Below are 22383 nucleotides of genomic sequence, written 5' to 3'. Positions count from 1 at the left end.
CACAGCCAAACAATTTAACCAATTTTGATGAAATTTAGTAAGCACATAGTTAGCTTACATCCCGGGGAAGGACATAGGCTACTTTTTATCCCGGAAAATCATAGAGTTCCCACGGGATTCTGAAAAGCCCATCCGTCTAACCGATTGATATGTTTGGTATAAAGGTAGCTTGGGTATCGGAAATTGACATGGGCTACTTTTCATTCCGGAAAATCAACGAGTTCCCACGGGATTTAAAAAACCTAAATCCACGCGGATGAAGGCGAGGGCATCATCTAGTGCTTTATAAAAAAACAATGATGACGCGCCCTTGCCTTGAAGACGCCTATTCACTTTTGCCTTGAAGATATTTATCGATTGTGGAAACTCTTCCCTGGCACTGGTAAGCGCTATACTTCGATCTGAAGCGGCTCCTGGTTTCGATTCCCGGAAGGGGCAATTTAGGTATAATTTTGAAATCGTCTGATGGAAGGCTTCGGCCGTGGCTAGTTACCACGCTACTAATAAAGTATGCCGCCAAGCGGATTAGCGTGCCGATAGGATTTCGTTCAGGAACCAATAAGGAGTAGGTACGGGTTTAATAAAACTATCACACCTCATACACTGCCACAATCTCTCAAACTGTTCGGTTTAACTGAATTCTTGCTGCAGTAATCCATTTCAGCCAATTAGAGTTGGTTGCGATTTAGCGGTAAAATAACATTTTCGCAATCGACCTCAGCACAGTTAATGCGACACATCTCTTGTCGATGATAAAGACGCGAGAAACCCTTGTCTTACTGATTATATATCGCATTTTATAGTAGGTACGAGTAGGTAGATTTCTTTTCACTGTACATTTTTAACCCCCGACCCAAAAAGAGGAACGTTATAAGTTTGACGTGTATATCTGTGTATCTGTCTGTGGCATCGTAGCTCCTAAACTAATGAACCGATTTTAATTTAGTTTTTTTCGTTTGAAAGATCGCTTTATCGAGAGTGTTCTAAACTATAATCCAAGAAAATCGGTTCAGCCGTTTGAAAGTTATCAGCTCTTTTCTAGTTACTGTAACCTTCACTTGTCAGGGGTGTTAAAAATTTTTAATTTACACTTGTGTGACAAAATAATATTAGTTTACGTACCTATATTTACAGAGTAGGTACGTTGTGAATTGGTAGAGTCGCCATTTAGCCAAAAAAAATTGTTTCTGTAGAATGTAGGTTAGGTTAAAAAATCGCCGTAAGCCATGCTGAAACGTGAAAAAAAGGTGTTTGATTGTTGGTGGTATTTGGTCTTTTTGACTTTAGTAGTAAAACTGTTTTGCGAATACGTATAATAACGTTTATTTTAACAATAATTGCTACATTGATGCAAAATTAACAATCCTTTTTCGAATATATAAAAATCAAAGTGACAAACGTCAGACGTGACATTTGTCATTCGCCACAGACTATTTCAGTTTTTGTAAGGCCATAAGCACAATAAGTTTTTAACGTCTGGTACACACGAACACTCCCCCGGCCTTGAAAGGCATCACTTTCAAAGGTTCTCAATCACTTGGTACCGGTTGGACTGGTTGGAGCAGTTGAATTCGGACCACACGTCACTGGTAAGGGGCAGATCTTCGAGAACGCTCGCCGTACCACGTTGCCATTAGCCATGCGTATGGATGCTACCCTAGAGACTCCGTCCTTTCCGGGGAAGATGGCGACGATGCGGCCCATACTCCACTTCAGAGGGGGATTGTTGTCTTCCTTTATGAGCACAAGTGTGTCTTCTTTTAAACTGTCACCGGCCTTGTTCCATTTGGTTCTCACTTGGAGCTCGGAGACATACTCTTTGGACCACCGGCTCCAGAAGTGCTGTCGGGCTTGCTCGACTCGCTGATAGCGCGTGAGTCGATGCGCTGGTACTTGCTCGTAGTCTTCACAGGCAGGCGACGTCAGCGGACGGCCAACCAAGAAGTGTGCGGGTGTGAGAGGGGTGAAATCGTTCGGATCAGTCGACATAGGAGATAGGGGACGGGAGTTAAGGACGGCTTCTACCTGTGCCAACACCGTGCTAAACTCCTCAAATGTAAAATTTGCATTGCCTACAACCCGTCTAATATGGTGCTTACATGACTTTACCCCTGCTTCCCACAGCCCTCCAAAATGCGGAGAATATGGAGGGATAAACTTAAACTTAATGTTATTGTTTATAGCGAATTCTTTAATCTCATCTGCGCAATTAGCTAAAAATTTTGAAAATTCTGTCATTAGACCTGTAAAATTCCTTCCGTTATCAGAGAAGATCTCGGCTGGCTTGCCACGCCGCGAGACGAAACGCTTTAGCGCCAGCAGATACGCATCAGTCGATAAATCTCCGACTAACTCGAGATGAATAGCTCGTGTTGCAAAGCAAACGAACAGGCTAACGTACGCCTTTATTAATTTAGCGCCTCTTCCTTTGCGATTCAGTACGAATACTGGCCCAAAATAGTCAACTCCACTAACTGCAAATGGAAAACTTGGAGCTAGACGCTCGGCTGGGAGGTTGCCCATTATTGGCGTTAGAGTTTTACCGCTTAACCGTGTGCAAATTATACACTCGTGCACAACCTTTTTTGCGAGGTTCCTACCACCGATAGGCCACCACGACTCTCGAATGGTAAATAGCAGCAACTGTGGAGCTGCATGCAGTTGCCGTAAATGTTCATATCGGAATAACAAATAGGTGAAAGGATGCTTTGCTGATAAAAGAATGGGGTGTTTCTTATTATAATTGAATTCGGAAGCATTGTATAAACGACCGCCCACTCTAATTAAATCATTTTCATCAATGAATACGCTTAACTTCATTAACTGGCTCCGTTTTGCTAATGGTTTATTATTGCGCAAAGTATTATATTCCGGAAATGATTCCTGTTGCGATAACCGAGCAAGAGTATTTACCGCTTCTCTCAGCTCATCCACATCCAGCGCACCGGACAGTTTGTTGCTCGGTGATTGCGCATTGTGTATGAAACGCTTAACATACGCCATAGCGCGCTGAATGCGACTGAACTGGGAGAATCTGGAAAACGTGATAACAGGATCAATGTACTGACCTTCCTGAGGATTAACATTTTGGGTGTGTAAAACTTTAACCTCCGGTAGGTCAGCAACCTTACTAGCCGTAGGAGTCTTAATCGCGCGCGGCTTGAAATTAGGATCACGAAAAAACTGTGGGCCTTCCCACCACAGGTTTGATTTTTCGAGTGATTTGAGATCAACACCCCTCGATACTAAATCTGCTGGGTTATCCTGAGTCGCTACATGATACCACGCATAATTACGCGTCATCTCTTGCACTTCAACTACTCTGTTTTGTACGTAAGTTTTAAGTTGATAGGGCGCCATACGTAGCCACCCTAGTACAATGGTCGAATCGGTCCACAGAGTGACGTCATCAAACTCACAACGCAATGATTCTATTATTTTAACGCAAAGTTTAGCACCTGTTACGGCACCACACAATTCCAACCTCGGAACGGTTAAAGGTTTCAAAGGAGCTACCTTTCCTTTTGCGCATAATAACCTTACCGATACGCTGCCGTTTTGTGTTAATGTGCGTATATATGCACACGCCCCATATGCCTTTTGCGAGGCGTCGGTAAATATGTGCAATTCCGCGCGTATGTGGTGCTTAGTAAACGTATGACGCGGTATTCTTAAACAGCTAAGCACGTCTAAATTACTAAGAAACCTTTTAAATTCGTCAGCTACCTCTTCTGGCAATTGCGTATCCCAGTCAGTTTTAAGTAGCCACAGTCTTTGTAACAGAATTTTGACGGTCATGATAGTAGGGCTTAATAGACCTAAAGGGTCAAAAATCTGTGAAATCGTAGACAAAATCACGCGTTTAGTAATTTTAGTTGAAGGTAATCGAACTTTAGATTGATAGTTAAGTTGATCGGATTGACTTATCCAACTCAATCCCAACGTCTTTGATTGAGGAGGATAAGTCAATCCGATTCCTGGTTCTCCTAAAGACAAATCTTTGAGCGTATGAGACGACGGTAAAGAATCGTTTTTGAAATTAAAGACCCACTTTCGAAGTGGAAAACATCCTGTAGATAAAACGTTCGCTGTCTTTTCACATAACTTTAACAATTCATCTTTATCGTCCGACCCTGTTATCATGTCATCAACATAGAAATCATGTGTAATAATTCGCTTTACATCCACATCATTGCATTCCATAGCCAACTGCCGTAAGCATCGAACGCTAAGAAAAGGTGCCGATGCCGTCCCGTACGTCACCGTGTTCAGCCTATAAATTTCCAATGGAGCCGCAGGATTAGAACGCCATAGGATAAGTTGAAGGTCACGCTGACTGACATCTATTAAGACCTGCCTGTACATTTTTTCTATATCGGCGCAAGCTATGTAGGCATTTTCACGAAACCGCAGTAAAATTGCAAATAAGTCACCTTGAATAGGTGGGCCAACCATTTGTAAGTCATTTAGGGATTTATCACTGGTGGATTTGGCGCTTGCATCGAAAACGACGCGTAATTTGGTTGTGGTACTATTTTCGTTAAACACACAGAAGTGTGGCATGAAGTAATGTGGAGTTGGAAAATCGTGTATACGATCCATGTGCCCCAGGCTAATATATTCGTCAATAAAAGCCTTGTATAGCTGCGCGCAATTCGTTGAACGAGAAAGTCGTTTTTCCAGAGCGACTAAACGCCTGTATGCTTGTGTATACGAGTCACCTAGTAAGGTGGGAGACTCGCTGAATGGTATTTTAACAATAAATCGTCCCTGAGGATCGCGCCTAGTATTTAGGACAAAGTCTTCTTCGCAAGCGCGCTCCACCTCAGACTGCACATGAAAGCCAGGGGAAACTTCTTCAAGCTCCCAGAATTTGCGTAACTGGGAGTCGATTGAATGTAATTGTGTGTAGTTACAAAGGATAGTATTAGAAATAACCGGTAAGTTATTTATCGGTCCTGAAATGACCCAACCTAGTTTTGTATTTTGTAAGAAGGGGCCACTCGCAAGGGGAATTTTCCCTTCGCTTAACAGGTCCCAAAAGTGATCAGCACCTATTAAGATGTCTATGTCAAAACCGTCCAGGTATGAGGGATCAGCTAGCGTTATGTGATGCGGAATTTTAATTTGATTGAAATTAATAGGTATAGATGGCGCTGGTGGTGTTATTTGCGGTAACACCAAACATTGTACATGGGTAGAATAATCGTCATTTAATGATCGAATGTTAATTTTGCACGATTGAAAACATTGTGTGACGGAATTTCCTATTCCTTGTATTTTTCGTGTGGACTGTATTAATGGCGTATTAATTTGGTCGCAGATTGCCTTTCGTATAAAGCAACACTGACTCCCGCTATCAAGCATGACGCGGCATATAATAGTTTTTCCCGAATCATCTGTTACTCTGACTAGCGCGGTCGATAACAATACAGGTTGTGTGAGTGACGCCTGCGCGCATTTGACGTCTGAACCACTAATAACCTGTGACGAGTAGGTCTGAACCGATGTGCATTGAGGTGAGTCACTGATGCATTCATTCTGCGCTGGTGCTAGTGGTAGTGCCACTTGACCTTCAGTTGCGCTGCGTTCGCGATGGATAATTGTGTTATGTTTGAGGTTGCACTTCCGGCAGGGCCCGAACCTACAAACGTCCGGTCCGTGCCCGGCACGGAGACAATTCACGCATAATTTATTTTTCTTAATAAAATTAATTTTATTGTCTATGGTGGAGTCCAAAAAGGTCTGGCATGAATATAGGTTGTGAATGTCTTTACAGTACGGGCATGATCTCTTAAACTGTTTGTCCAAATTAGAAGTGGACACATTGCAGCGTACCTTGTTACCCGAAGTATCCCTATTGCCTGGACTATTATTTGAATTTTTTGTAAACTTATTAAAATCTTGATTATTTTTACTATGTGACACGTGTAGTGTTTCCAACATGTCAGCCCTTGCCTTTAAAAACTCCAACAAATGAGTCACCTGTACTAGCACTTTGCCATCCTTCTGTTGTTCGCCTAATCCTAACTCACTCCTATGTTTTTCCCACGCTCGCTCCGTTGAGTCGTCTAGTTTTGACACAACCATGTAAATTATAAGTGTGTCCCAATGTTCTGTGGGCTCGCCTAGTAACTTCAGGGATCTTAGGTTCTTTAACACAACATCAATTAGTTTGCGCAACAATACAGGCGACTCCTTCGATATTTGTTGAATAGTGAACAACGCTTTAACATGATTATGTATCAGAAGCCTACTATTATTATATCTATTCATAAGTAATTCCCAGGCAACAAAATAATTATCTGGTGTAAATTCAATTGAATTAATAACTAGTGCGGCAGGGCCCTTAAGTGCAGACTTAAGATAGTGAAATTTTTGAATTATACTTATAGTATTTGACACATGAACAAGAGACACATAAGTATTCTTAAACTCGAGCCACTGTTCGTACGAACCATCAAAGGAAGGTAAGTTGATAGTCGGCAGCTTTACCGCCTGATACGCATCATGATTGTCCCTACACTCATTTCTCACAATAGATGGCACGGACTCAGTACCTAAGATGCACTCTGCTTGAGCTATGATAGCATAATATTTGTTTTCAAAGCATTCCCTCTCTTCGAGCTGCTCATCATCCTCTGAGTCTGGAAGGAGTCCATCTAACTTCATTTGAACTTGATTGAATTCAGACAACAAGTTAGATGCACCTTGTATTCTTAAATTTAATTCTGCCCGCTTACTGCGGTCTAAAACCTGATTTTCAAAGGAACTTACATATGCAGATAATTTAGTTAATCTGCCCTTTAAAACCCCCCTTTGTTTGATTAACTCTTTTAATAATTGCGCAGATGGGTCTAACAATGGAGATTTAGGCAAAGTAAGATCAGTTTTAGACATTTTGTAGTTTGTAAAAGAGAAGTAAAGTCACAGCAAAGTACTTACATGTAAATGTTGTAGCGCGTAGATAAATAGCGTTAGATTGTTGAACACTGTGTTAACACAGGAATTAGGAATATAGGATAAGGATTTAGATGGGATGTCTTGGCTGGCACGTCTCACCGAGTCGCTTTGCGGTGATGCGAAGTCGCGCCACAAGTCTTGTCCCCGCTGGTTATTTGGTTCGAAGCTGACCAATAATTTGTTTGATTGTTGGTGGTATTTGGTCTTTTTGACTTTAGTAGTAAAACTGTTTTGCGAATACGTATAATAACGTTTATTTTAACAATAATTGCTACATTGATGCAAAATTAACAATCCTTTTTCGAATATATAAAAATCAAAGTGACAAACGTCAGACGTGACATTTGTCATTCGCCACAGACTATTTCAGTTTTTGTAAGGCCATAAGCACAATAAGTTTTTAACGTCTGGTACACACGAACAAAGGGCTCATACAAATTTTTATAAAGGTCATACGTAGGTACCCACATACATTTGAATATTGAGATTTTCGTATGGGTTCTTTTTGGAGATTCATAACTCTGTTTTAATCAACCACCACTGATTGGAGTGGTCTTTGATTAAATACAGAGTGCTGTCTGTCTTTTCCATACTGTAACTGAGCTTTTGAGGTATTTATTTAATTACTAATCCATACTAATATTATAAATGCGAAAGTGTGTCTGTCTGTCTGTCTGCTACTTTTTCACGGCCCAACAGTTTAACCGATCCCGACGAAATTTGGTACAGAGTTAGCTTAGGTATATCCCGGAGACGGACATAGGCTATTTTTTATCTAGGAAAGTCAAACAGTTCCCGCGGGATTCCTAAAGACCCATCCGCATCCGATTTGTATGTTTGGTACCGAGGTAGCTTGCGTCCCTGTAATTGACATGGGCAACTTTTTATCCTGGAAAATCAAATAGTTCCCACGGGATCTTAAAATCCTAAATCCACGCGGACGTAGTCGTGGGGATCCTCTAGTCCACTATAACATCATCATAATTAATCCATCGCCGGCCTACTACAGAGCACGGGTCTCCTCTCAGAACGAGAAGGTTTTGGACATAGTCCATCACACTGGCCAAGTGTGGTTTGGCAGACTTCGCACTCTTCGACATGCAGGTTCCCTCACGATGTTTCACCGGTAAAGCAAGTGATATTTTATAGTTAAAATACATGTGGTCTGAGACAAGGAGGGTTAACGTCCCCTTTGTTATTTAAATTGTACGTAATTGATCTCATTGTGAGGCTCAGCAGCACACACGTTGGGTGTCGGTGAAACTTGTTTTAACTATGAAGATGATTTGGCGCTGCGGTACAATCGGATCCATCAGAAAACTGATTAAGATTTGTGAGGGATACCTATACGGAGGCACATCGTTTGAAATACAACTCAAAATCGAAGATCCTCACGGAGTTTTTTTTTATCTTTATTAATTCTATACAATTGAAGACGCGGATATTAGCTAGTTCCTAAATAGTTTTCTATATGATCATAAACCAAAAACAGACACAGAATAATGTGTTTTTGCGTAATTCAATCAACGGCATTAAGTGGCGCAGCCATCTTTATTAAGGATCAAGGCCTGAGCATAAAAACTAATGCCGAAAGACCTATTTATATGCTGGAGTTATTTCGCGAGAATGGGAGTTTTATGACGGGAAGAGCAGATTCCCCGATTTTATGACTCCACTTGCCAGCTTAACGGTTTACGATCTAATGTAGGATTACCTGCCTTTTGGGACCGTGAGCCTTCATTTGTCGCACGTAGCTGTTTTTATCTTTTGAAACGTGTCCAAAATGTGTGATTTATATCTTTTTGCCCTCGATTTACATAAAAAAAAAGAAAATCATAGTTTTTTAGAGTTCCGTACCTCAAAAGGAAAAACGGAACCCTTATAGGATCACTTTGCTGTCTGTCTGTGTATATGTCTGTTTGTCCGTCTGCCCGTCTGTCGTGTCTGTCAAGAAAACCAGTAAATGGGTACTTCCCGTTGACGTACGTAGATATAGAAAGAGAAAATCCGAAAATCGTGAATTTGTGGTTATATCACACAGAAAATATTAAAATGTGGTCACAGAAACTTAATTCACTAAATCACATAATATGGATGGCGCAGACCGTTACTAATTTGCAGAGTTCTACATAAAAGTGTTAGATACCTATACCTTGGTATGATGGTACGGAAGCCTTCCCGTGTGAGTCCGACTCCCACTTGACCGGTTTTCATTTTCGTTATGTTCGCTTTATGTTATTCAGGTGAACTATAATAAAAGCTACGAGGATTTCAGACGCTCTCTGAAGGAAGCCTACATATACTCAACCGGGTATTATTATATTTAACACTTACCTACTTATCATCACCCGCGTGGGCTTCGCCCGCGTGGATATCGATTTTATTAAATCTCGTAGGAACTCTTTGATTTTCCGGGATAAAAAGTAACCCATGTCCGTCCCCGGGATATATGCTAACCCTGTACCAAATTTCGTCAGAATCAGTTAAACTGTTGGGCCGTGCAAGACAGACAGACAGACAGATAGACAGACAGACACACTTTCGCATTTATAATATTAAGTATGGATAGTATGGATATACATTATTAAATAAATAATAAGTACATAAGTACATTACATTTATTGACCACAAAATACAGCAGTTTAAACAACAAAAATAAATAGGTACTTACCAAATGTATCTAGAATTTTATTCCCAAGCCTAGTTGTTATATTCTTCACGTGAAACATAATATTATTTACCTTATTATTTTGTTCAAAATACTAAGAGGTTTTAATCAAACATTATATTATGTTAATGCTCAAACGTGAAGACAAAGCTCCTTCCTATGCCCGACTAATTTTCATCACGCATCATAATCCTACAGAACAGTGATTACTTAAAACACAAAGTTCAAGCAAATAACAGTTCAAAGCCGTATTGCTGACGTTCTATCTGCTCAGGGTAAAATGAAACTTAATGTTGACAATATGGAATAAGAGCCAGCCCGTGACAGGCCTTCGTTATTTTATAAGAGCTGAAAGTTTCTCTGCGTATTGCCTCCAACACAGGGAGGAACGATTAGTGACTATGAAGTTTGGTTCATGGTAGATTTGGGAGATATAAGATTTCTTCTCGGTAGGAACTTCATTTAGATCGAGTGGTAAATTATTTTGATTATTCAAAAGCATTTGCAAAAGTTTTCTTGATTAAAAATATATTCTATTCTAGATAACAGGTAATAAAGGTGTAAAAAAGTCTTACCTCACAATACAAAGTCTAATTATTATATTTTCTCCGGGATAGTATAAGAAATCACGTCATGCCAGACACTTAGTATCGTGGCAATGTGGTTGACGTATGATTTAGCTGTTATCTCCCAAAGCCACCGTGATCCAAACTTCAGCTTTTATAAAAAAACAAAGGTCTGGCACGCGCTGGCTCTCTCTCTATCGGGGTAAAATGAAACTTAGTTGTTGACAATATAGCTAATAATACACGGAATATTTTCAGCGAAACGCGAGGAACGTGCCGAAACTGGTTTTTGCGATAATGAAAATCACTTCACACTTTATAGGCACTCGTGATTATTCGCTGTGCATCAGTTAGGTACAAGCTTGTTTAGTTTCTATTTTATTTTTACAATAAATGCTCAGTGGCGCAGTGTTATTTTTAATTTTTAGGGTTCCGTACCTCAAAAGGAAAACGGAACCCTTATTGGATCACTTTGTTGTTTATCTGTCAAGAAAACCTATAGGATACCTACTTCCCGTTGACCTAGATTCATGAAATTTGGCAGGTAGGTGACCCAAGTTATAGCATAAGTATAGAAAAAAATCCGAAACAAATTTTGTGGTTACATCACAAAAAAAATGTGTTCATGAACATACGATTAATATTTTCAACTTTCAAAGTAAAATAACTATACCAAATTGTGTCATAATATGAAAAGACTTTACCTGTACGTTCTAATACAGATTTTTATTTATTTTTATGCATAATAGCTCTTGACTTATCGTGAAAGCCGGAAAAAAAATCGGGGTACGGATCCCTCAGTGCGCGAGTGTGACTCGCACTTGGCCGGTTTTTTCAAGCAATAAAGATAGAGTGGTGAGACGTCGGCCTTTTATAATTCGGGAGGTCAGGGTCATGGTCTCGGGCACGCACCTGCAACTTTTCGCAGTTAAGAGTAAAATCACTTGCTTTTTCTTCCTAATTCCTTTATGACCTAAACATAGCACTCTTATGATTAAAAAAAACTGGCCAAGTGCGAGTTAGACTCGCGCACCGAGGGTTCCGTACTCGGGTATTCTTTCCGAAATTTTGCACGATAAATCAAAAATTATTATGCAAAAAATAAATAAAAATCTGTTTTAGAATGTACAGGTAAAGCCCTTTCATATGACTTGGTATAGTTATCCTACTTTGAAAATTGAAATACATTTTAATTTTTTTTTAATGATGTAACCACAAATTAACGGTTTTCAGATTTATTCATTTACTTGTGCTATAAGATCTACCTACCTGCCAAATTTCATGGTTCTAGGTTAACGGAAAGTACTCTACAGGTTTTCTTGACAGACACGACGGACGGACGGACAGACACGGACAGACAACAAAGTGATCCTATAACGGTTCCGTTTCTCCTTTTGAGGTACGGAACCCTAAAAAATCACATATATAAAAGAAACCCGATTAATAAACGACCCAAGTCCATAAGGATCAACCCAGGCGAGATTACTGGACTATGAAATCGAGGGATGGAACAAATTTTCTAGAGCGTGAACGAGTTCCTTTTTCGGTCACGTAGGAACTTCGGAACTAACCACTCACTGCACACAAAGCGGCGAGGTATCACGTAATATGAAGTCAGTTGTTAGTTGAAGATCCTCACACTTAATTGACAATACATTCAAATTTCAATTTCGTGAAACGCTAGTCTGAACTCTGGTCTTCTTAGTTATAAAAGTATATCTGATGCCCGCGACTTTGTTCGCGTGGATATAGGATTTTTAAAAATCCCGTGGAAACTCTTTGATTTTCCGGGATAAAAAGTAGCCTATGTGCTAATCCAGGGTATTATCTATCTCCATTCCGAATTTCAGCTAAATCCGTCCAGTGGTTTTTGCGTGAAGGAGTAACAAATATACGCACACACAAACACTCTAACTTTCGCCTTTATAATATTAGTAGAGTAAGTATGAGTATGATGAGACCGGTGCTCAGTAATCAGCCGGTGATGATTTGAGATGAATGGTGAGGGTAAAACTTGTATTCGGAAAGACAAAATTATGCCAAGTTTGGAAGTAGGTATAGATTGTGGAGCGAAATTCCTGTGTACTGCATCTACTCAAAAGAAGTCGTAGTTAAAATTTAAGGTAGACTAATATTCGTCTACCAAAAGCTAACCAAAAGTACTTTTAAACAGATCTTAATTTAGGTACTCTCATCTACAGGAGCCTCCCTCTAGAAAATGTCCTCCCTAATACCGTCCGATATGTCCAGACATCCCCAGATCCGTTTACGGATAGCTCATCAATTTACTGCCAGGGATTTGTGGGATAAAAGTTTATCGCGTCCAAGTGATTTCGGATTTCACATACTTTAGTGACCAAACGATAAGAAACTTTACGTGCTTAGAAGACTTACCTATTTTTGGTAGCCTTACATATTTTTATTTTTTTTAAAGAATACTAGCCATCATGACATGACCAACATTTCTCTTTCCCCTCCAACTAAGCGTTAAGCTTGTGCTAGGAGTGGGTACGACAATAGTGCAACGGGTGGGGTTTGAACCGCCGACCTTTCGGATTTCAGTCCGCTCTGACTATAACTAGTTCATTAAAGGTTTATTATAGGGTTTTTTCAGGGTTCTTGTATGTATGTATCTACGTATGTATATTGTATTATGTGTGAGTTTCTTTATTCCACCATAACTCCTAAATGCTTGAACAGATTTGGTGCATTTTTTCAAATGTATTTTATTCTTATTTGGTGCATTTTTGGAAGGGCAGTCGTATTTTATTTATTTATACTTGTTTAGTAAGTTTCTTGCTGGCTTATCTCAGTATAATATACTTTCCGTCCTGGGTGGTAGGGTTGAAGTTGGCTTATGTGATATAAATATTTGACTTCCTTGAGCAACGATGAGCACTATCACAGTATATTAACTACTACGTAACGACACTCCGTTGGCCCCGTCAATTTATCGGCACCCAGCACGTAATGGCATGGCTACTGGCACTGCCATGCTGACATCACTGCAGGGTTTTGATGTTTCTGATGTTGCTTACATATTCTTAACCACACATACAAATCGAGTGCGGGCAGGCCGGTGTTCCGATAATAGTAATAGGTAATTAAAACAATTCACTTATATGGAGTTTGGGGTTTGTAGTTTGAATGAAAATAAGATGCACTTAGTAAAAAACTCTTGACTATTACGTACAAAATAACTTGATCTAGCGTACAAAATTGAATTTGACATTACATAGGATATAAAATACAAAGTTTAAAACAATATTTTGTTGGAAACTTTCATAAAAGCGGGCAAGATAACAGTTTCAAAATTGAGTTTCATACTTCAGTGAGCAATGGATGCTGTCCCGGCTTGGGACGCGGGCGGCGTACGCCAGGTGTGTTATATAGACTACAGGCCCATGTTTAAAAATGGGTGGGTCATATGAACCACCAGGTGACGTGTACAGGACGATATAAGAGCATAAAATAATAAGTTTCAGCACTATGCCGTCACTTGTAAGCTGTCCAACAGAGTGCTGGTGAGAATTGAAAAGTGCAGGTAGAGTGAGTACATTTTGGTCATATATTTTTGTACGGCATTTTTACCATCGATAGATCCATGAAAAATAATAAGAAAGCGCGCAGTGCCGTAAAAAAATGGTGCGCCACAAAGTCAGTAAATGTTTTGATTTTCTGACAATTTCCGGGGTAAATTTGGTCATTTAATTCTGTACGGCACTAGTTTCATACTGTTTCAATACAGCCTCTAATCCATTATTCCGCAACGCCGTACAAAAATCATGCGACAAGGGGAAAAAATTGAGGGTAGCAACCCCCTCTCTTTCCGTGGTCCGGGGGGTGATTTGAGAAAGTACGGCTTTGGTTCCAAAACATTATCTAGCACTCAAAAGTACTATTAAAAATAATGCCGTAAAAAAATTAGTGTTCATTTGAATGTGTATCAATAATTATCTTAATTTCATGGTATACTTAATTTTTAAAGCTGTAAAATCATTTGACTCTGTACGGCAACTTTTTTTTTAACATGATAGTGTAAAATACTATTGTTATATAGTATTGCCGTTCAAAAGAAACTGTTCTAAAAAAAATTATAGATAAATACAAAAACTGAAATTTTTCAAATTATTGCAAAAGTTTAAATATTCATAGATTAATAAAATATAGCAATTTTCTACGCTTTTCCCTTGTTTTAAATAGTATTAAGATAAATAAATTAGGAAAAAATTATGCCGTACATTTTAATGCAGACCATATCTTTTAGGCTGATGAAAATGACGCTACCATTTTAAGGGTAGTACTTTATGGCCATCTGATACTGTACGGCATTAACATATTTTTGAAGAGAACAATTGATAATATGATAAAATCACTATGCCGTCTAACTGAAGTGAACGGGTGTGTATATAATATCCACATCCCCTACAAACCTTTGGACCAACGAAAATGTACGGCATGTAAAAAAATATTATCTATGCATAAAACACTTTCAAAATAAATTAATTTTATGTTGTTTCAAATCACCCCCCGGACCACGGAAAGAGAGGGGGTTGCTACCCTCAATTTTTTCCCCTTGTCGCATGATTTTTGTACGGCGTTGCGGAATAATGGATTAGAGGCTGTATTGAAACAGTATGAAACTAGTGCCGTACAGAATTAAATGACCAAATTTACCCCGGAAATTGTCAGAAAATCAAAACATTTACTGACTTTGTGGCGCACCATTTTTTTACGGCACTGCGCGCTTTCTTATTATTTTTCATGGATCTATCGATGGTAAAAATGCCGTACAAAAATATATGACCAAAATGTACTCACTCTACCTGCACTTTTCAATTCTCACCAGCACTCTGTTGGACAGCTTACAAGTGACGGCATAGTGCTGAAACTTATTATTTTATGCTCTTATATCGTCCTGTATACGTCACCTGGTGGTTCATATGACCCACCCATTTTTAAACATGGGCCTGTAGTCTAATACTGGCATTTCCAACTGGTATGAACAGTGTCGCAGTGTGTACAATATATACCAACCAGGTTTCTATATTTTATACAAGTGCTTTTATTTGCGGCTTTTCCTGCATGAAATTTGGGAAGACTGTACATCTATAACGGACCGATTATATCAAAGTTTGACCAGCAGTAGATATTAATATCTAGTTTGGAATTTTAATCCGGAAAATAATAGGAACAAGTGTAAATTAAAAATTTTCAACACCCCCGACAAATCATTTTCAAATAAATAATTATGTATATCTAGGCAACGTCCATCTTTACAGCTTGACATTTGTCAATTGACACTTGAATATTATGTACCTAAGGGTTATCTAACCTTCTTTTCTACAAGAAAACTAGAAATTAGCTGATAACTTTTAAACGGCTGAACCAATTTTTTTGGATTATAGCAAAGAACACTCGCGATCAAGCCACCTTTCAAACAAAAAAAAGTAAATTAAAATCGGTTCATTCGTTTAGGCGCTACGATGCCACAGACAGATACACAGATACACAGATACACAGACACACAGATACACAGATACACACGTCAAACTTATAACACCCCTCTTTTTGGGTCGGGGGTTAAAAATCTCTATTAACTTATTATTATTATTTAATGTACCATATAGATTATTTCATAGAGATATCTATCTATACTAATAAATAAAATTGAAGTGTCTGTCTGTTTGAACGGGCTAATCTTCGGAATGGCTGAACCTATTTTGACGGGACCTTCACAGACAAGTAGAGATTTAACCAAGGAGTAAGAGGCTACTTTTTTAACCGACTTTAAAAAATTGGAATTGTGTTTTCTACCTATGTACACTGATATCTCCGAGATTTCTGAACCGATTTGCGTATTTTTTTTAATCGATAGAGGAACTTTGCGACATTGTTCCATCAAAAATGTGGATTCCAACTCCTCCCCTGATGCTGCAGGAGATCTGACCAATCCACGCGGGCGAAGCTGCGGGCATCTAGTCATAAAATATTTATCTGGTTTAGCGACTGCCATGAGTATCACTCAAACATCATGGCTCAGTGATGGGGTTTATGATAATTTTTAATTTTGATAACTGTAGACTTGTCTGTACCATTGTTACCGTAACCTATGTAAATGTTGTCGCGCCATTGCGGTATCATTTTACCGTAATCGAGGGGCTGGAAGATGACAACGCAATGAACTGGTGCTCAACGTGTTATAGTAGAACAAGCTAGTTATTCCTTGAACTTATAATTTACATTATTCTCAAACTATAACCGTCTGTCAAAATAGCATGCCTGTAAACTTAGCCAATACCATAACTAATGGGTAACAATCTATCTAGATATATTGCGAGCTAGCCTAAGCGTACGGCCAAACAATTAATACGTCACAAATTATTGCGACTTGCTGTACGATTAATGTGAGGGTTGTTTGTATGGAATTTATTGACGTACAATTTGAGCCTGGGCACTAACGCCTATTGCTGTTGAAACAGATGGCCCATGTTTCCCTCTCGACCTATATACCAATAGAATTTTAATTATGACAGTGCATTTTTTTAAATCAAGTAGGTATAATAAAAATATAATTTAAGCTGTCATAATACTAATAACTTATTTAAAATAAAAATAAATTTGTGATATCCGCTGTTAGTTTTACGTATCACTAACCCCCGACCCAAAAAGAGGGGTGTTAGGGTTGACGTGTGTATCTGTGTATCTGTCTGTGGCATCGTAGCTCCTAACCGAACCTAATTAATAAACCGACCGTTAGCTAACTAATGAACCGATTTTTAATATAGTTTTTTTTTTGTTTGAAAGGTAAGATCGAGAGTGTTCTTAGCTATAATCCAAGAAAATCGGTTCAGCCGTTTGAAAGTTATCAGCTCTTTTCTAGTTACTGTAACCTTCACTAATTGTCGAGTGTGTTATAAATTTTTAATTTACACTTGTTTTAAATTATCGATTTAAATAAACAAGGACGTCAATTTTTTTCAAATGTTTCAGGCATCAGCTAGTTATTATCTTATAAATATATCTATCGCACGTTCAATGCTTGATTCTGTAGATTTAAGAGTCTTAAAACTTGAAAATATTGAAACCTATAAACTTGGAATAGTGATCCTCTATTACCTACACCATAATAAAGCGTCAAAGACCGGAGAAGTGAGCAAGGCTCTACAATGGATCTCAAGAGTCTCAAGGAACGACCAGGGACCCTCGAGTCGCTTCCTTTGAACACTTTGACCCTCTTATGTAGTAACGTAGTATGTAGACATTGATTTCGGTGCCTATTCGGTGCCTATTTTGCAGACATAATATTCTAGACACTAATATCTATGCCTGTGGTTTTCCAGATTTCTGTTAAAATATTCGATTTCAAAGTTACGCGGTCTTAAAAATTCACATACAAATTTTTGAGCCCCTGTAATTTTAAAACTACATATTTTTAGAAAAATTTAAAACACCACAGACACAGATATTAGTCTCTAGAATATGTCTTCATGGACTTTGGTTGCTTAGTATCCAAATGAAATTGGAACTACGAATGTATGGAGTAAGTGACGGAGAGAGCCCTGTTAATACGATACAGTAGTACGTAATAGTATTTTGTGTAATATTAGATCTACGGGCATAATAAACCCTGCGTGAATTGAATTACAATCGGTACCAAGTTTGCGAAAGTCACGTCCAACTCGCACCAATGTTACGGAAACTTTATTATATAGAAAGCGTCTTAAATAGAACCCGCTAACTTTACACTTTGTACAGGAATTTGTTCAAAAAGTGACTTAGTAGGAGTTAAGTCCAGTTTCAAGATAAAATTGCAATTTATGAGATTACTATAATATTCTTTTTTTTTTTCAGGTAAACTAATAGATGCTGCTCATTTGTTCGTGTGGAATAAGGTTTTTAATTACTTATACAGTAATTATTTATTCTAAAAAAATTAGGAGTAACCAGGTAATTAACCAACATAGATTTTTCTGTAAGGATTTTTCTACAACTGCTTCATACTATTTTATCCGGGTGGTTCTTTCAAAATCAATGATTTTATCAAACGATATTTTGATACGATAACAAATGATCTAATTATTATATTATGTTTAACCATACTTGAACGTGAACATACGGAAATTGACTTCGGCAACTTTTTATCCCGGAAAAGCAGACATCCCACGGGATTTTTAAAATCCTCAATCCACGCGGATGGAGTCGCGGGCATCATCTAGTCTATGATTTTAACCTGAAAAGCTTTACCGGCTCACGAAAGCCAGAGTGGAAATACATGTTATTTAGATATATCCGGTGCCAAAGCGCATTAGAGTCACTAGGTATTTGTGGAACCTATTAATTAGACAAGTCCGGTAATCGTTTCTATTCTACTTGGATGCGCAGAAAACAGATCTAATTATAGTCTTGCAAGGGGTACGGCAGTTTTTAGGGTTGCGTACCTCAAAGGGGAAAACGGAACCCTTATGGGATCACTTTGTTGTCTGTCTGTCTGTTCATCTCTCAAAAAAACCTATAGGGCACTTTCCGTTGACCTAGAATCATGAAATTTGGCAGGTAGGTAGGTCTTACAGCACAAGTAGAATAAAAAAATCCGAAAACCCCGAATTTGTAGTTAATCATTTTAAAAAAACTTAAAATGTGTTTTAATTTTCAAAGTAAGATAACTATACCAAATGGGGTATTATATGAAAGGGCTTTACCTGTACATTCTAAAACACGTTTTTATTTATTTTTAACCCCCGACCCAAAAAGAGGGGTGTTATAAGTTTGACGTGTGTATCTGTGTGTCTGTGTGTCTGTGTATCTGTGTATCTGTGTATCTGTGTATCTGTGTATCTGTCTGTGGCATCGTAGCGCCTAAACGAATGAACCGATTTTAATTTAGTTTTTTTTGTTTGAAATGTTGATCGAGAGTGTTCTTAGCTATAATCTAAAAAAATTGGTTCAGCCGTTTAAGAGTTATCAGCTCTTTTCTAGTTTTCTTGTAGAAAAGAAGGTTAGATAACCGTTAGGTTCATAATATTATGTCAATAGACAAATGTTAAGCTGTCAAGATGGACGTTGCCTAAATACATAATTATTTATTTGAAAATGATGTTTTGGAAATCTCAAATACTTTGGATCGTCGGGGGTGTTATAAATTTTTAATTTACACTTGTTATTAAATATAATATTTTTTGATTTATCGTGCAAAATATTGGAAAAAATACCCGAGTGCGGAACCCTCAGTGCGCGAGTCTGACTCGCACTTGACCGTTTTTTAGGTTTTAAAAATTCCCAAATTGGGAATTGATCCCGGCACTTCCACCACCCTCAATGCGCTGGGGAGGTCTACAAAACTTGCTCAAATAGACATACCTAATCTATGAAGGAAATCTGTGGAGATGTAACTCTTCCGATACCGGAATATAGCTCTTCATCTCATTCATTTAACGCGTCACCGTCAATTGATCACCGCGACACTTTTTCCTGCTCCCCGCTTTATTATTTTCTTGTTAAAAAGGAGAAGTGTACGCTTTCAGGCAGATCCAAGTAATTTGAAAAGTTGATAGGTAATTTGATAAGGAAATAGGTTTGGTACAGAGTTAGCTTATATCCCGGGGACGGACATAGGCTACTTTTTATCCCGGAAAGTCAAACAGTTCCCGCGGGATTCCTAAAGACCCAGCCACTTAACCGATTTGTATGATATTTGGTACCGAAGTAGCGTCCCTGTAATTGACATTGGCAACTTTTTATCCCGGAAAATCAAACAGTTCCCACGGGATATTTAAAAACCTAAATCGACGCGGACGAAGTCGTGGGCATCCTCTAGTAAGCAATAAAGACACCGTGCCTTGGATCTAAGTCCTTTGCCGTAGGTTTCTGTGCTCAATGTCTCTTATTATGCGATCATCTGAGTTCAATGTTAGGCATAAATGCTGAGTCAAAATCTTTAAGGTTGTAGGATCATCACAGTAGATTTAACTAATATTCTATTAGACAAAGCACGAATATCAGCACCCTATTTAAACAAACGAAAGTCGATAATATGCGTTATTTTATCTTACTCCCGATTTATTTTATTACAGTAAGATGGTCAGAGTTTTATACGAAACTTTTTGATTGGCTAAAGTTATTTTATAGATTACCGATAATTATTTTATGGATAAACACTATTATAAAGTTTTGTCATAAAAAACAACTAATAAAAGAGTAAAATAAATGTGATTTTACTTAATTACAAAGATACTACATAATAACAAGTGTAAATTAAAAATTTATAACACCCCCGACAAGTGAAGGTTACAAGAACCTAGAAAAGAGCTGATAACTTTTAAACGGCTGAACCAATTTTTTTGGATTATAGCTAAGAACACTCTCGATCAAGCCACCTTTCAAACAAAAAAAAACTAAATTAAAATCGGTTCATTCGTTTAGGCGCTACGATGCCACAGACAAATACACAGATACACAGATACACACGTCAAACTTATAACACCCCTCTTTTTGGGTCGGGGGTTAATAAAATATATGAGATGATAAAGTTTGTAAGTTTGTTTGTATGGGAGAAATTTTTTCACTAGTAGAAAGCTACATTATTCCTGAGTAACATAAGCAATATTTTATTTTGAAAAAATAGAGATATCCCTACGAAAATTGTAATACTATAGAGCTACCAGTACGAAGCCGGGGCGGTTCACTAGTCCATACTAATAATATAAATGCGAAAGTGTGTCCGTCTGTCTGTCTGTCTGTCGGTCTGTCTGTCTGTCTGTATGTCTGTCTGTCTGCTACCTTTTCACGGCCCAACAGTTTAACCAATTTTGACGAAAGGTACAGGGTTAGCTTATATCCCGGGGACGGACATAGGCAATTTTTTATCCCATCAAAGAGTTCCCACGGGATTCCTAAATACCCATCCACTTAACCGATTTGCATGAAATATGGAACCAAGGTGTCTTGCGTCCCTGCAATTGACACAGGCAACTTTTTATCCCGGCAAATCAAATAGTTCCCATGGGATCTTAAAAAACCGAAACCCACGCGGACGAAGTCGCGGGCATCCTCTAGTTATGAATAAAATAAAGAAGTTGGACAGACCAACACATCAAAATATTATCATCATCATAAAAAGTAATCAAAGTTGTCTTCTGTCGACAAGCTAATAACACGGTGTCAAGCCAACTCGGAAAATATTAAGACAAAAACTGACTACAGTCGAGTGGAAAAATGAAAAAGGCCCCGTAATAACGCCGTGTAAGCCCTTCCTTCAGCGCGTCGCATCACAAACGAAACTCCTATTTATTACAATGTCGGGCAAAAAACTTGGTGATGTGTGAATTTACTATATGAGTTCTGTAGCTATTTGAAAAATCTATACATGCCTTTAGAGTGATTATAGCCTAGTGAAAACGTCGGTCCCCATGCGAGAGGTCTAGGAATCAATCCCAGGCACGCATCTCTAATTTTTTCGAAGGGTTATCTATGGTTTTGATAGTGTACCACGCGGACCAAGTGCAAATTAGCAGACTTCATACACACTTCACATCTTAGAGAATATTTTATAGAGAACTGTTAAGCATGCAGGTTTCTTAACCATGTTTTTTTTCAACAAAGTGATTTTTACTTAATTGCTTAAAACGCACATAACTCCGAAAATTTCAAAATGCGTGCTCGAGATCGTACCCTGGACCTCTAAATAAGAGGTCAGCGTTTTAACCACTAGGATACTACACCTTTGTAATTTGTTAATAAAGTACAGTGTTACAACGTTACAATTCAATGTAAGTAACAACATTGTAGCGTATTTTCGTACGTCAATTTCCACTAGCGGAATTCCGTTAGATATGTCTTTGGCGTTATACCTACGAACAAAAATAACAACATACCAAAGGTTTATGTAAATACACCATCTATATACCATATAGGTACTATAGCAAACGATTATCCTCATCCAATTATTTATAAGAGCTTTCTTCTGTACGTGGACTTGAGTGAACCTCAATGAAGGCATTGAGAGGTTGAATAGGTACCTATTCGAAACGAATATAATATGTATGACACCAGCAAAATCTAAATCTACTATATACAATATTATGTGTTGGAAAATCTAAGTAATAGGTTTATTACTTAGGTGAAAACTTACTTACTGAAATATAAATAAAATGTGTTTTAATTTTCAAAGTAAGATAACTATTAATA

At 38.2% G+C, this 22383-nt stretch overlaps 2 protein-coding genes across 3 annotated transcripts in view; one reads left to right on the top strand and one right to left on the bottom strand.

Annotated features, from left to right (window-relative positions):
* The window catches only part of LOC123875801 (hemicentin-2-like), a 357222-nt gene that overhangs the window by 222432 nt on the left and 112407 nt on the right, over positions 1-22383 (top strand). Inside the window, exon 1 of one of the 2 annotated variants that reach the window (XM_045921843.1) lies at positions 18071-18092. The exons of the other annotated variant lie outside the window; for it this stretch is intronic. The gene's annotated coding sequence lies outside the window, so the exon portion shown is untranslated. Of the gene's footprint in view, positions 1-18070; positions 18093-22383 lie in introns of those variants that run through there. 2 annotated transcript variants of the gene reach the window in all.
* Positions 1259-6672, bottom strand: LOC123875672. The gene has a single exon (XM_045921639.1). It carries the CDS (start codon positions 6670-6672, stop codon positions 1534-1536), a length of 5139 nt encoding a protein of 1712 aa, XP_045777595.1. The 3' UTR covers positions 1259-1533.

This window comes from Maniola jurtina, chromosome 20, assembly GCF_905333055.1.
Source record: "Maniola jurtina chromosome 20, ilManJurt1.1, whole genome shotgun sequence".
NCBI lineage: Eukaryota > Metazoa > Arthropoda > Insecta > Lepidoptera > Nymphalidae > Maniola > Maniola jurtina.
The sequence above is the reverse complement of the archived record's forward strand: the minus strand, read 5'-3'. Positions and strand labels throughout refer to the sequence as shown.